Here is a 13,569-nt window from a genome sequence, read left to right on the forward strand (position 1 = left end):
GATTTTCGGCATAAAAATTTTTTAGACTTACTCGGTGCTGGCGAGACGCGTGAAATAGTTGAACCGGTTTTAATCGCGAACCAGACATGTGTGAATTTCGGAGTCAGTCGTGCAATTCATGCTAATCGCATGCTAAATTTTGGTATGTCAAATTATTTATTGTTATTAATTTTTCATGATGGGCGGTGCTGATGAGACGTCTCTCCAGCACCGCCCGATATTTTTTGTCATGCGGGTGTAAATTTAGTCATGCAAATTTTGGGAGTAGTCGTGCAAATTCATGCTAATTGTCGGTCGTAGTTTATAAATAATTTTTGTAATTACCAAAACAAAAATGTTGGTGACCAAATAATATTTTTCCATAAAACCAATATCGAATTTTATAATTCGTGTCTTATTATTCTGGACGCCGTATTAAATATCTCAAGTCATCATAAAATTATTATAATTTGTTTAATAAAAATACTATTTGAATAATTATTTTTTTTAACTTGAAGAGAATTTAATGATTTAGTTAATTTTATTAACGCTGAACCACATAGGTAAAAAAATTTATGAAATTTAAATCGATATAAAAAAAAAACACCTATATTCTACATGGTTACATATGAATAAATAATAGCCTGTTGAATAAAGTGATAAACGTAATCAATGTACTAACGATATAACTCAACTTATAATAGTTTAATAATAATTAATTTAAATGCCTAATTATGCTAATTATTCACATAAATCAGTCAAATACTGTATTTATTTTTAATTAGTAAGTACATCTATAACATATTATTTATTTATTAAATTTATTGATAATAAATAAAGAAATTGAAGCCGATTCAAAATATGATAAGACTAATTATATAGTTTACACCAATATACATTCATTTTTTTTAAATTATTAATTGAAAAATTATATAATAAGTACATTTGATACGAGAATGAGAATCATATAATAAATCGTTAAATCGTATAAAATAATAAACCTAGGTATAATATCTAAAGAATATTAGGTATACATAAATAAAATATCATAAAATGATAATTGTAGTAATTACTAACTAGTAATTATTGTTTTAAAATAATTTAAAATAAATATATAAATTATAAGCTGTCTATCATTACACGTCAATATATTTAGAAACAGTTTTATTTATTTTTCATTTACTACTATAATTTTTTTGTTTTTATATTTTCCAAAATATGTTGATGATCTAAATTCTAAAATTGCATCTACCAACAGTCTCTTTTCGTACTAGGGATCAGGGCCGTATTACCCAATAGGCACTATAGGCACTGTGCCTAGGGCCTACGAACATTTTAGGGCCTACGAAAATGAAATTTTTGGTTACGATTTTTCTGTAATATTTTTTTTTAAAGTTAATTAACTATTTGTAGATGTTAGCACAACAAATAAAATATTTTTTATAATATTTCTCGTATATTTATATTTAATGTTCGTTATCGTAATTCGTAATAATCACTTAATGAAATCAGATTGGATAAACCATAAACCGATAAAATGCATACGGTATACGGGAAAACGACTGTGTATGATGAATGAAACGACGATTTCTGTTTAGAATATTTTTGGAAATAATACAAAAATAATATCATTTACGTAATATAAATAATATTTATCGACCGCGGACTCACCCACACACACACACACACACGCGTGGACATTATATGCGGGACTTGTTCGGTCGGTATCGCCATTCGCCGTATCGAAACGATAAGACAACATTTAATTATTCTTAAGTAATCCTTGTCAATATTGTTATTTGTTCGTAGCAGTCCGCAGTTCCGTACTATAAATTATAATATCATTATTCATTAATATCGTTTATTGTCAATTGTAAATCCAGTATAGTGAACTTTAAACGGAACAATCTCTGAACAGGTACTTTAAAATTTTAATCTATATCTTACGTTAGATAATATATTAAAATAACATCGTATTTAAAATTATATCATATACTGATATACTCTTATAAATGTTTATGTATACATTATTAGAGTAGAACTAGTAGAAGTAATATTGAAATGTCTGGTGATGGGTACAAAAGGATGCACGAAAGTGGTTCTACTAAAAGAAAAAAGAAAGAAAAACGAGATTTATACATCAGTCAACAAATGGGGTCCATGAGCAAATTCATAATAACACAAAATCGTTCTAATGCAGGTACAAGTACAAACCAAATTGAGATTTCAAATAAAAATCAACTAATAAATATTATGACAGATGAATCTAAAATTGAAGGTAATTTATTAGGTTCATCTCCTAAGAAAACTGAACCAAATTTGACAACTCCCTTAAACGAAACTACAAGTGTTATAACTGAATCTATACCAGATAAAGTTAAATCCAATCTGACCGACCTTAGTAATTTAAAATTTAGTAACGATCCTGCACATTGGGAAATTAACGCTGATCTGATTTCTTATTTTTCTGAAAATATTCCTATTCAAAATGTGGATGCAGATTTAACTGTATCTGCTAGACAATTTGGTAAAAAAATGAGATATTTCAGAAAGGAATATTTTTCACGAGCATTAGGAAATGGTGAGTGTGTAAATCGAGACTGGCTGATATATTCGCCATCCACTGGATCAGTGTATTGCTATGTGTGTAAAATTTTTCGTCATTTGCAAAGTAGTGATAAATTAACACTTGTGCATCAATTCGAAAGTGGTTTTGATGATTGGAAAAATATTAATGTTAGAATGGAAACTCACGAACAATCTAATGACCATTTTAACTCGATAAAAAAAATGGTAGACCTTCAAAAATGTAAAAAAATAGATGTGGAATTAATAAATCAGTATAATAAAGAAAAAATGTATTGGATTCAAGTTTTAAGACGAGTTATAGCAGTAATTAAGTTCTTATCGTCTAGAGGATTAGCTTTTAGAGGAGATTCGGAAGTATTTGGCTGTCCAAAAAATGGTAACTATTTAGGTTGCCTTGAACTTCTTTCTAATTTTGATCCTTTTCTTGAAGAGCATATAAAAAAGTTCGGAAATCCTGGCAAAGGAAATATATCATATATGTCATCTACGATTTGCAACGAATTTATAGACATTCTTGCTACTACTCTAAATTTAAAAATTGTTTCTGAAATAAAAGAATCAATATATTTCGGTATTAGTATTGATTCGACGCCCGACATAGCGCACATCGATCAGTTAACGATCATTATTCGTTACACCACCATTGGTCAAGGAAAAGTCGTAGAGAGATTTCTTGGCTTTGTTCCTATTGAACAGCATGATGGTAAATATCTTTTTAATGTATTGACTAAATTGCTTAACGATAACAATATTGACATATCAAATTGCCGTTCTCAGTCTTACGACAATGCGAGTAATATGAGTGGAATATACTCAGGAGTTCAAGCTCTTTTTCGTGAAGTAAATAAATTGGCCGAGTGGGTTCCCTGTGCTGCACATAGTTTAAACTTGGTAGGATCTGTTACTGTTGAATGTTGTACTGAAGCCATTAAATTTTTTAGTGTGGTTCAGTCAATTTATACGTTTTTGGCAGCATCACCTCAAAGATGGTCTATAATGTTAAAAAATATGAAGGAGTCTGTTTTTGTAGTTAAAAGTCTGTCTGAAACAAGATGGTCCGCGCGTAGTGATGCAACGAAGGCATTATCACTTAATTATGAAGAAATCCGTCAGGCTTTGATTGATATTTCATTATCAGAAAGACAACCTCCTAATGCTGTTAATGAAGCTAAGTCACTTGTTAAAAAACTCAATCGTCTTGAAACTGTTCTAATGTCTAATATTTGGAATGACATTTTACAACAAATTAATATTGTAAACAAATCGTTACAAACACCCGGTATTGAGATATGTACTGTCGTTAACCTCTATAACAGTCTTATATTATGTTTTAAAAAAATGAGAAGCGCCGAAGAATTTGATTTATTTGAAGAAAAAGCAAAAAAAAGAGTTTCTGGTTTGTCTGATTATTCTGAAATGGAATCTAGAAAACGTAAACATAAAGTCTCGATAAATGATGGCAATGCAATTGATGCTGTTGATCAAATGAGTGCTAGAGATAAATTCAAAACTCAAACATTTTATGTAATAATTGATAAATTGATTGTTGAAATGGAAAAACGAAAAAAAGCTTATTTAAAATTAGACGAAAGATTTAATTTTTTAACTAACGAGAGTTTAAAAGATGAAGAAATAAAAATAAAGGCAAATAATTTAGTTGAAGCCTATAAAACCGATTTAGAATCTTCATTTGTTAATGAGTTTTTGATTTTTAAGAGCTTTCGAGAAACTGGGATGTCTGTTAATGAAATGCTAATTAAACAAATAAATACCAAAATGGTAACAAGTTTTCCAAATGTAAACATTGCTTTTAGGATATATTTATCAATTTTTGGGACTTCGTGCGAAGGTGAAAGATCATTTTCAATTTTAAAGAGGGTTAAGAACTGGCAGCGGTCAACTATTGGACAAGATAAATTATCATCATTATCGGTACTTGCAATTGAACACGAATTACTCCAAGACATCGATACCGAAAAAGTTATAGAATCATTTGCAAACAAAAAATATCGTAAAAAACATTTGTAACAATAAATTTATATTAAGACATATTCTACATAATACTGTTATTTTTAAATTGTTACAATAAATTATCTTGTTTTATATTTAAATACAAAGAACAAAATGAAAAATGGTATAAAATAAGTTGTTTTGTATGGTTCCTGCAGTTTAATTTTAAATAATATATTTTGAGTAATGTAAAATGTATTTTTAGATGTGTTAAAATTGTCATTAGATAAAGTTATGATTATAAAGTTAATAATTGATTTTCAGGTTGTAAATATTTTTGATTTTAAAGACTTAAAACACTGCGAAAAACACTACCTCTCCCAAAAATTAGGTTTCTTAATCATTTAAATACTGAACACTACAGAACCGTATATTAGCACATGATGGGTAATAAAGAACTGTGCCTAGGGCCTACGATAGTGTTAATCCGGGTCTGCTAGGGATTGAATATTTCTGGAAGTAAGCCTTCTGTGTAAAAACTTAAAATAAAACTTGTTATATTTTTATAATTACATCAAAATTCAATTATCTAAAAATCAAAGTTAATTTACACTTTTAACTTTTTAATTATTTTTTTGTGTCAGAAAGAATCATCGAAACTAATTGTTTGCATTTCTATCCAATTCGCCGAATAAACAACGAAATAGCAGAAATTTCGTTTTGACATTTGAATTTGTCCTTGAACTTAATAATAGTAACTATGATCGACTTTCAATTCCATTTTTCCATTTTCACTGAGACAACAGTACGATAACTACATTGTATAATAACGTTTTACATTTTTTAAATTTTGATTCCATATATTTTAATAATAAATTAACTTCTTATCACATACCTTTTTACTGTTAATACTTTAATAGCTTCTAAAAATGTGTCTTTTATTTTTGTATTCCAAATGGACATTTAATTTCAACTATGAAATCATCATTAATAAGGCCGTCTATAGATATTTAAAAAAATTAAATTAGTATTATTCATTTAATTAATATTTAAAATTGAGTACAATAATATATTTTACCCGGAGTAGCTGCTAAATAAGGAAAATGTTCATCAATAATATGTCCACATTGATTAACCTTACATTTTAATTGTTTTTCCAATGCGACGATAGCTTGTGGTTTATTGTCTACCATAATCTGTAGCTTTCGAAGAAAACTTCTTGTATATAATATCATAGACTGTATTCTTGCACGACGTAGTTAGTCGAAGTTTACAAATGCGACCAAAATTTGACGCTGTGATTTGGTATAATGAAACACAAGTGTATATCAATGCTATTTCATTTCTATTGCTTCATGCTATCGATTTGTTTATTCCTACTAAAACTTTTAAATTGCCAAAATTCCCTGCGTGGACATCTCCCTCTCTCAAAAATCTTATTATGGAGAAAAAGCGAGCTCACACACACTATAAGTGGTCGATGTCCCTCTAGGACTACTCAACTTTTTCCGAACTTAGTACTAAATGCAAGCGCCAATCTAAAATAGACTACCAGTCTTATATAAGAAATACCGAAAATTCATTCAATCGCAATTCCTCACTCTTCTGGAAATCTATTAAAAATTTAAACCAGAAAAACACAGTGCCCACCACTTTACGCTGGAAAAGTGATACGGTTGATAATCCTCTTGATTCGGCGAGTTGTATAGCAACTCTATTTCTCCACCTGTCAATATTTCTAAAATTAATACTATTCCGTATGAACTTCCTTCTAATTGACACTTCACCCTTGACGATGTTCAACTTGCACTCAACTCTTTAAAAAACACCAATTCTAATGGCCCAGACGGGATTTAAGCACGTTTATTTTTTAATTGTCAAAATTCTATTGTTTATCCTTTATTCCTACTCTTTAGGCTATCTCTTGATGAGGGTATCTTTCCAGCTACTTGGAAAACATGTTCTATCACCCCTGTTTTTAAATGTGGAGATCCCTCGCTTGTTTCTAATTACAGACCTATTTCCATCCTACCTCACTCTAAACTGTTTGAGTCCATCGTCTACTCCTGAATCAAAAGAAGTCTTAACCATATTCTAATGGATGAGCATCATAGTGGGAAATCTACTGTCACTTGCAGCCTATCTTTCACATCATTCATATTAAAAAGCTTTGAATCTGATTGTCAAGTTGATGCTGTATTCACGGACTTTAATAAAGCCTTCGACACGGTCATTCATAGCCATCTTATCTCTGAATTGGAATCACTTGGTATCGGTAATCCTTTACTCTCATGGTTCCAATCTTATTTAACTCAAAGAAAGCAATTCATAAGAGTCCACGGCGTTGTCTCTGACTTATTTATAACTCCATCTGGGGTCACTCAAGGAGGGCATCTCAGTCCTTTTCTATTCATCATTTTCGTTAACTCAATTAACAGGTACATTTCATCCTCTACAGTTCTTCTATTTGCCGATGATATTAAAATTTTTTCAAAAATTACAACTCCGACTGACTGTCTTCAACTGCAATCAGATCCCATACTTTCTTTCTCTGGGCCCAGCGTATTGGCCTAACACTCAACCTCAGCAAGTGTCATGTTATGTAATTCCATAGAAAACGAAGTTGTATAATCCATCCTTATTCTCTTAATAGCTCCACTCTCGAACGTGTTTCCACTGTCAAAGATCTCGGATTCTATCTAACTTCATATCTTTCTTTTGAACACCATACTGATGTTACTGTTGGCAGAGCGTTAAAAATTCTGGGGTTCTTTAAGCGCAACACGTCTTTCACGTCCGCTTCATGTCTTTGTTCCCTCTAAATTTCCCTTGTCCGCTCTGTCTTAGAATATGGCTCAGTTGTATGGTACCCATATCTAGCCAAGGACCAATTACGTTTAGAGCGAGTCCAAAACCGCTTCCTTTCCTATGCCGCTTTTATACTCAATTTGATCACCTACCCAATGATTACTCATCAGTTAGAACTTCCTTAAATATCCCTACTCTTGCTTCTCGTCGTGTAGATGCTGACTTCTCCTTCATCACCTCTCTCCTTAATGGCTCAATAGATGACCCGGACCTTCTGTCCTCTATCTCATTCCGCGTTCCTGTGCATTTCACTAGAAATCACTCTCTATGCCTTGTCTCCTCTCACCGTACTAATTACTCCCATTATAATCCATTATATAGAATGCTCCGCCTACTTAATAGCTCCTGATCTGTAGCTGACTATATTGTTATTTATTACTGTATGTTTTCGTCTATAATTTTATTTTACTTTAGCTTTTACTCTTTATAATTAAACACTGTTTAGTATAAGTTTAAACTTAAGTCTATAATTATAACTACTGTTGTCCATGTATATTATTTCATTACTATCATTTCTTGTTAACCTACTAATTATTACAATGTATCTATAAATGGGCGTCACCGTTTTCCACCAAAATCGACCTTTCCGTTTACCGCCAGTACAATAATATATATTTCCTTTTTCCGCCACCATAAATTTCAGTTTCTATATTTTGCTAACCCCTACCCTGTAAAAAAATGGAGTTATTAATAATTGGTAATGATTTTTAAAATAAAAAAAATAATTAGGTATTCAATATTTAATTAAATATATGATTTTACAAAAACACATTCAAGTGATACTTAATACTAAAATTATTATAAATTAAAGTTATATAGAATATTGTATAATGTTATTACAAAAAAGTCTATTTTACGTATTACGACAAAAAAACATCACAGTCAAACATTTATTTATTTAATTTATTTCTCATAGTTATAAGCTATTGATTTTACAAAAGTATATCGGCATATTTCTCCCCTTTTATACTGATCAATTAAGTACTGGTTTTTTTTGTCGTTTTAAAATTTGATTTCGTGGTGTTTTTGGTTCACTGACGCTTCTTAATTTGCAATAAACGTCAGTTTGGACTTCTTCGATTAAAACATTTACCCATTGCAAAATAGATGGCGAATGTCGATAAAAATTATTTTTAAAATGTGCATGAAATGACTCACAGGCATTTGTTGTGCGTGTAAGTTCTGAAGATGCAAGTGCCCAAAGCTTTGAAGGATAAATACAATCTTCAGAAATATATGTTTCTACAAAATAGTCAGCAAACTTGTGTAGCCTTTCATCAATCGGACACTCACTCATAAAGTCGTCGATGAAACAATCACTTACATCTTCCGGATTTAGAAATAATAAGCCAAATGTATTATGTAACCATTTACTAATTTCAGATGACTCGTATTTATACACACTTGATAAGCCAATTTCTTGTATTTTACGGTACCAAGACTGGGTTAAGTGAAATCGACATCCTGAAATAATGGTTTGCGTCCACATTTCAGAAACTGCATTAATTATAGCCCTTTCAAAGTCCACAGTTATGTTGGTGGGAAAAAAATTTAACCCCAAGTCCTTACACTTTTTGCTTATTGCACGAAAAACATAAGTATACATTTGTTTACATTTATTTGGTAATAAGCAAAAAACTAATGGAACATAGTAACCATTAAAATATCCATGAATCGAAAAAAATTGTAAAAAAAACCGAGCACTATAATTGAAAGTTCCGTCCATATAAATAATATCAACTGTTGATAAAAATCTAAGATTTGTTTCACATGAAAATATTATTATATTTTCTTTTTCGTCATTGACCAATAAAAAATTTTCATTTTGTTTGGTTTTCACGTCAATCGAATTGAGTACGTTGTGAGCATCAGCTATATTAATAGGGTTTTGAGGCATAATTTTGCGTCGATTTTCATAAATATTTTTTCTAATTCTATTTATATTGTTAATGGTTATATCTGATGAATTACTATTTTTTCCGATTTCAGTTAGAATAATTTTTTTAGATCTGGTACTTACATTTTCAATAGCTTTTTTTTTACATGCTGTATTTAGAACCTGCTTTTTTAATGCTTGGCTGGAATATTCACCATGGTTGTGATGTGGTGTATTTGTATTGTTAATAATTGTATAATTTTCATCTGTATAAACTTTTGCTGTAAAGTTTTTAGTTGTACACCGCCAACGAATAAGTCCTTTATTATATGAACCAATTCGAAATTTAAAATTATCTAAAATCAACTGCTTTTAACCACGATTACTCTCAATTATATTTTCCATTGTGCGGAGCGTACTCTTTTTATCACGAACTTCAACATAAACTAAAATGTAGTAAGTATCGTAAAATCTATACAAGTATAAAAGATCAAACCAGAAACGCTTTATCTTTATTGCCAATTGTCGTATGCGTTTCGAACGTAATCTTTCTTCTCTTTTCTATTAATGGAGAAAAACACACGATTGTGAACATATTATCTGTGATAAACTTTACGTATTACCTATATAATATTTTAATTCTTTCAATCAGGGGTTACCAAAATATAGAAACTGAAATTTGTGGTGGCGGAAAAAGGAAATATATATTATTGTACTGGCGGTAAACGGACTTGGCGGTAAACGGAAAGGTCGTTTTTGGCGGAAAAGTAGATCACCCCTAGAAATTGCCGTTTGGCGTTAAGTAAATAAATAAATATTATATTTACAGTGGATATTAGAGGTAAAATCGCCTTATGTAAACCACATATCGCCTTGTGCTGCAATGCCCTCTCCCCGTTCAATTTATATTTACAGTTTTGATTGTCGAATGTTGTATAACAACTCTTGCAGAATAAAATGCTTTCTTTATGACCACTTATTTGAGACATAATTATTTTAAAAAGATTAAATATAAACATAATGGAATTTATCACTATTTATAATGAAAATCAAGTCGAAGTAGTCCCGTTTTTCTTTTTCAATAAATTTGATGGAAAAATATGATGCACCAAATTATTGTTATTGTCATCATTATAACCCTCATTAAAATTAATTTTGGCTATTGGTAATGATCCTCCCTCTATGGGTGTAAATCTATATACAGTTAATAAAATTTCATGAATACTTTCTAACCTATAACCACTTCATCTATTAATTTGTCAAACGACTGATCTGTTATAGAATCTAGATCTGAGTCTGCTAAAACCGCCCAAATACGAATTATGAAATACTAATAATATAAATTATAAAATAATAACAATATAAATAAAAATACAGTTTTAGTATCCCTAATCTTTATCCTCATGGTCCTTTTCGGTAGGTAACAATGATAATTTGATTGCTGGACGTCGAAATTCAGAGCCAACAGAATTTCGCACGGTCACTGCCCTTACGAAACCATCATTCCCAGAATGTACTGCTGTTACACGGACTAATGGCCACTTCAGAGGTGGCATGTTGTCGTCACGCAAGATTGCAAGATCACCAATGGAAAAGTTTCGATTGGGTTTTGTCCATTTACCTCTTCGCTGGAGTTGTGGTAAATATTCTAATGACCAACGTTTCCAGAATATTTGCATTTGCTGTCGCATAAGTTGATATCGCTTTAACCAGTTCAGTGGTACGGATGACATATTAGGCTCAGGTGGTAGCATGAGCGAACTCCCAATTAAAAAATGACCTGGTGTCAGTGCATTGAAGTCGTTTGGGTCTAATGAAAGTGGAGAAAGTGGTCGAGAGTTCAATGCAGCTTCAATTTGACATAGTAGAGTTCTGGTTTCATCAAATGTTAGCAACACTCCTTTTGACACTCGAAGGAGATGCCTTTTAGCTGACTTGACTGCACTTTCCCACAAACCACCAAAGTGTGGGGCAGCTGGTGGTATGAAGTGCCATGTTATGTCTCGCATTGTAAGAAAGTCATGTACTTTATTGCTGTTTACAGTTGCCTTGAAATATGTTTTGAGTATACGGTCTGCACCTACGAAATTTGTGTCGTTGTCACTGTGAAGATCCCTACATTGACCTCTCCGCGACATAAAACGAGATAGTGCAGCCAGGAAATCATCAGTAGACAGTGATGACAATAATTCTAAATGTATGGCTCGAGTAACCATGCAGACAAACACACAAATATAGCTTTTGGTCGGTGAAATCTTTCTCAGCCCACTACGAACAAATATTGGGCTACACAGATCTATTCCACTATTGGCAAATGGTCGAGCAATTGTAACGCATACACTAGTTAGAGGCGCCATTAATGGTGTAGTAAATTGAGGGCGAGCTCGGAATTGTCCCGGATTGGCCAATAATTTAATGCTACGTGGGCAAGTAATGCCTGGGGTCCTGCATGCATGAGCCGAATATGCTCATAGTGAAAAATCAGCTTAGTAATCAATGATCTTGATGGTAGAACAATAGGATGCTTTGTATTGTATTAACCAGGAGCATAAGCAAGTCGTCCTCCTACTCTGACCAACCCCTGATTATCAATGAATGGATTTAGAGCCTTAAAGCAACTACCACGATGAACCATCTTTCCAAAACGCAAATCTGTTATTTCGTTTGACATTGACTCAGTCTGAGCTTGCATTAACCAAAAGTATCGGGCTTTATTCATTTCATCCACAGAAACGAAACCATTGCATTGTTCATGGTTTAACCGTATAGCCTTGCAATTGAAAACAAAACGTTGAACTAAAGCAGTTGTTCTTAATAATTTAGACCAAGTTGAACATTTCTGCAATAGCCCAGAAAGGTTCTTTATTTGTAGTTGATAAAATTAATTTGATTTTGCGTAGTTCTGGTAACTCTAATGGCAACATTGGTGTGTCAGGCCAACAGGACTTTTCTTCCTTGAGCCACTTTGGCCCATGCCACCATAGCTCAGATGAGATCATAGTTTGAACATCAACTCCTCTGGATATGAGGTCTGCAGGATTATCAGCTGTAGGTGTATGACGCCATTGAACTTCACACGAGAGCTCACTTATCTGTGCAACTCTGTTGACAACATAAACTTGAAGTGGTTTTAGACTACGTAACCATGCAAGAACAATAGTTGAATCGGTCCAAAGAATGTGTATTTTCTGTAGACAATTTAATGTTTAAATTTGAGAATTCGTCTTTGATCTCTGCAACCAATTCCGATAGTAGTAATGCGCCGCACAGCTCAAGACGAGGAATAGTGGTGGTTTTGATTGGCGCAACCCGAGATCTAGCCGTGTATAACTTAACTTCTGCATTGCCATTTTGATTACTAGACCGAATGTAAATGCAAGCACCGTAGGCATGCTGAGATGCGTCACAGAAACCATGAAGTTCATAACTGTCAGACTCAGTTAGTAATGCTAGTCTTGGTATAATCAATTCATTGAGTGCAAACAAACTTGAATAAAATTTTAACCATTTTGATCTTATCTCTTCCGATAAAGTGTCATCCCAACCTACTTTAAGACTCCATACTTGCTGGATAAAGATCTTGCCTTTGATTAAAATTGATGACAATAGTCCAAGCGGATCATAGACACTGTTTATATCTGATAGGAGAGTGCGCTTAGTTATGTGTTGAGGAGGAGCCCAATCTTTCATTGCAAACCGAATACTATCTATAGATGGTTGCCATCGAAGTCCTAACATGCTCAACACCTCAGTTTCAATAATATTTACCATAAAGTTGGGATCCTTTTGATTATGTGGAAGGCTGTTAAGGAGGGTTGACGAACTTGAACACCATTTTCGCAATGGAAATCCAGCAGTACCAAGGATTGAGTGAACTTGCTAAACATTCTTCATCAGTATCACCCCCACTTATAAGATCATCTACGTAGAAATCCTGACGTATGACTCGGCCTATTGGTGTATTTTCAACGAGCGCACCAAGCTCATGGAGACAACGTGTGGCCAGGAAAGAGGCTAATTTTGTACCATATGTGACTGTTTTAAGTTTATAATGCCTTAGTGGTTCTTCAGGCTGCGAACGATAAACAATGCGCTGCAAATCACAGTCATCTTCGGATACCAGCACCTGCCGGTACATTTTTTCTACATCAGCAGTTAAAGCAACACGATGTAGTCGAAAACGCTACAAAATGTTAAATATGTCTCGTAGCATTTTTGGGCCCCTGAGCATTATGTCATTCAGTGACAGTCCTGACTTGGATGTCGCAGAGCCGTCAAATACAACGCGCATTTTAGTAGTGGTGCTA

The 13,569-nt window shown here is 32.5% G+C and overlaps 3 protein-coding genes and 1 pseudogene across 3 annotated transcripts; 1 reads left to right on the plus strand and 3 right to left on the minus strand.

The window, feature by feature from the left end:
- The first annotated feature begins 1,287 nt into the window (after nucleotides 1-1,287).
- On the plus strand, nucleotides 1,288-5,008 carry LOC132927869 (zinc finger MYM-type protein 1-like). The gene is made up of 2 exons (XM_060992448.1): nucleotides 1,288-1,897; nucleotides 2,014-5,008. The coding sequence occupies exon 2, from the start codon at nucleotides 2,041-2,043 to the stop codon at nucleotides 4,594-4,596; it is 2,556 nt and encodes an 851-aa protein (XP_060848431.1). The 5' UTR covers nucleotides 1,288-1,897; nucleotides 2,014-2,040; the 3' UTR covers nucleotides 4,597-5,008.
- Nucleotides 5,009-5,014: 6 nt separating this feature from the next.
- On the minus strand, nucleotides 5,015-6,609 carry LOC132925015 (uncharacterized; annotated as a pseudogene).
- Nucleotides 6,610-10,650: 4,041 nt separating this feature from the next.
- LOC132925016 (uncharacterized) lies at nucleotides 10,651-11,981 on the minus strand. The gene is made up of 2 exons (XM_060989448.1): nucleotides 11,842-11,981; nucleotides 10,651-11,707 (listed from the first exon to the last, which is right to left on the minus strand). Exons 1-2 carry the CDS (start codon nucleotides 11,979-11,981, stop codon nucleotides 10,651-10,653), a joined length of 1,197 nt encoding a protein of 398 aa, XP_060845431.1.
- Nucleotides 11,982-12,081: 100 nt separating this feature from the next.
- Nucleotides 12,082-13,033, minus strand: LOC132925017 (uncharacterized). The gene is made up of 2 exons (XM_060989449.1): nucleotides 12,503-13,033; nucleotides 12,082-12,450 (listed from the first exon to the last, which is right to left on the minus strand). The coding sequence occupies exons 1-2, from the start codon at nucleotides 13,031-13,033 to the stop codon at nucleotides 12,082-12,084; spliced, it is 900 nt and encodes a 299-aa protein (XP_060845432.1).
- Between the last annotated feature and the right edge of the window lie 536 nt (nucleotides 13,034-13,569).

The sequence above is a fragment of the Rhopalosiphum padi genome, chromosome 3 (genome assembly GCF_020882245.1).
Source record: "Rhopalosiphum padi isolate XX-2018 chromosome 3, ASM2088224v1, whole genome shotgun sequence".
In the NCBI taxonomy this organism is placed as follows: Eukaryota; Metazoa; Arthropoda; class Insecta; order Hemiptera; family Aphididae; genus Rhopalosiphum; species Rhopalosiphum padi.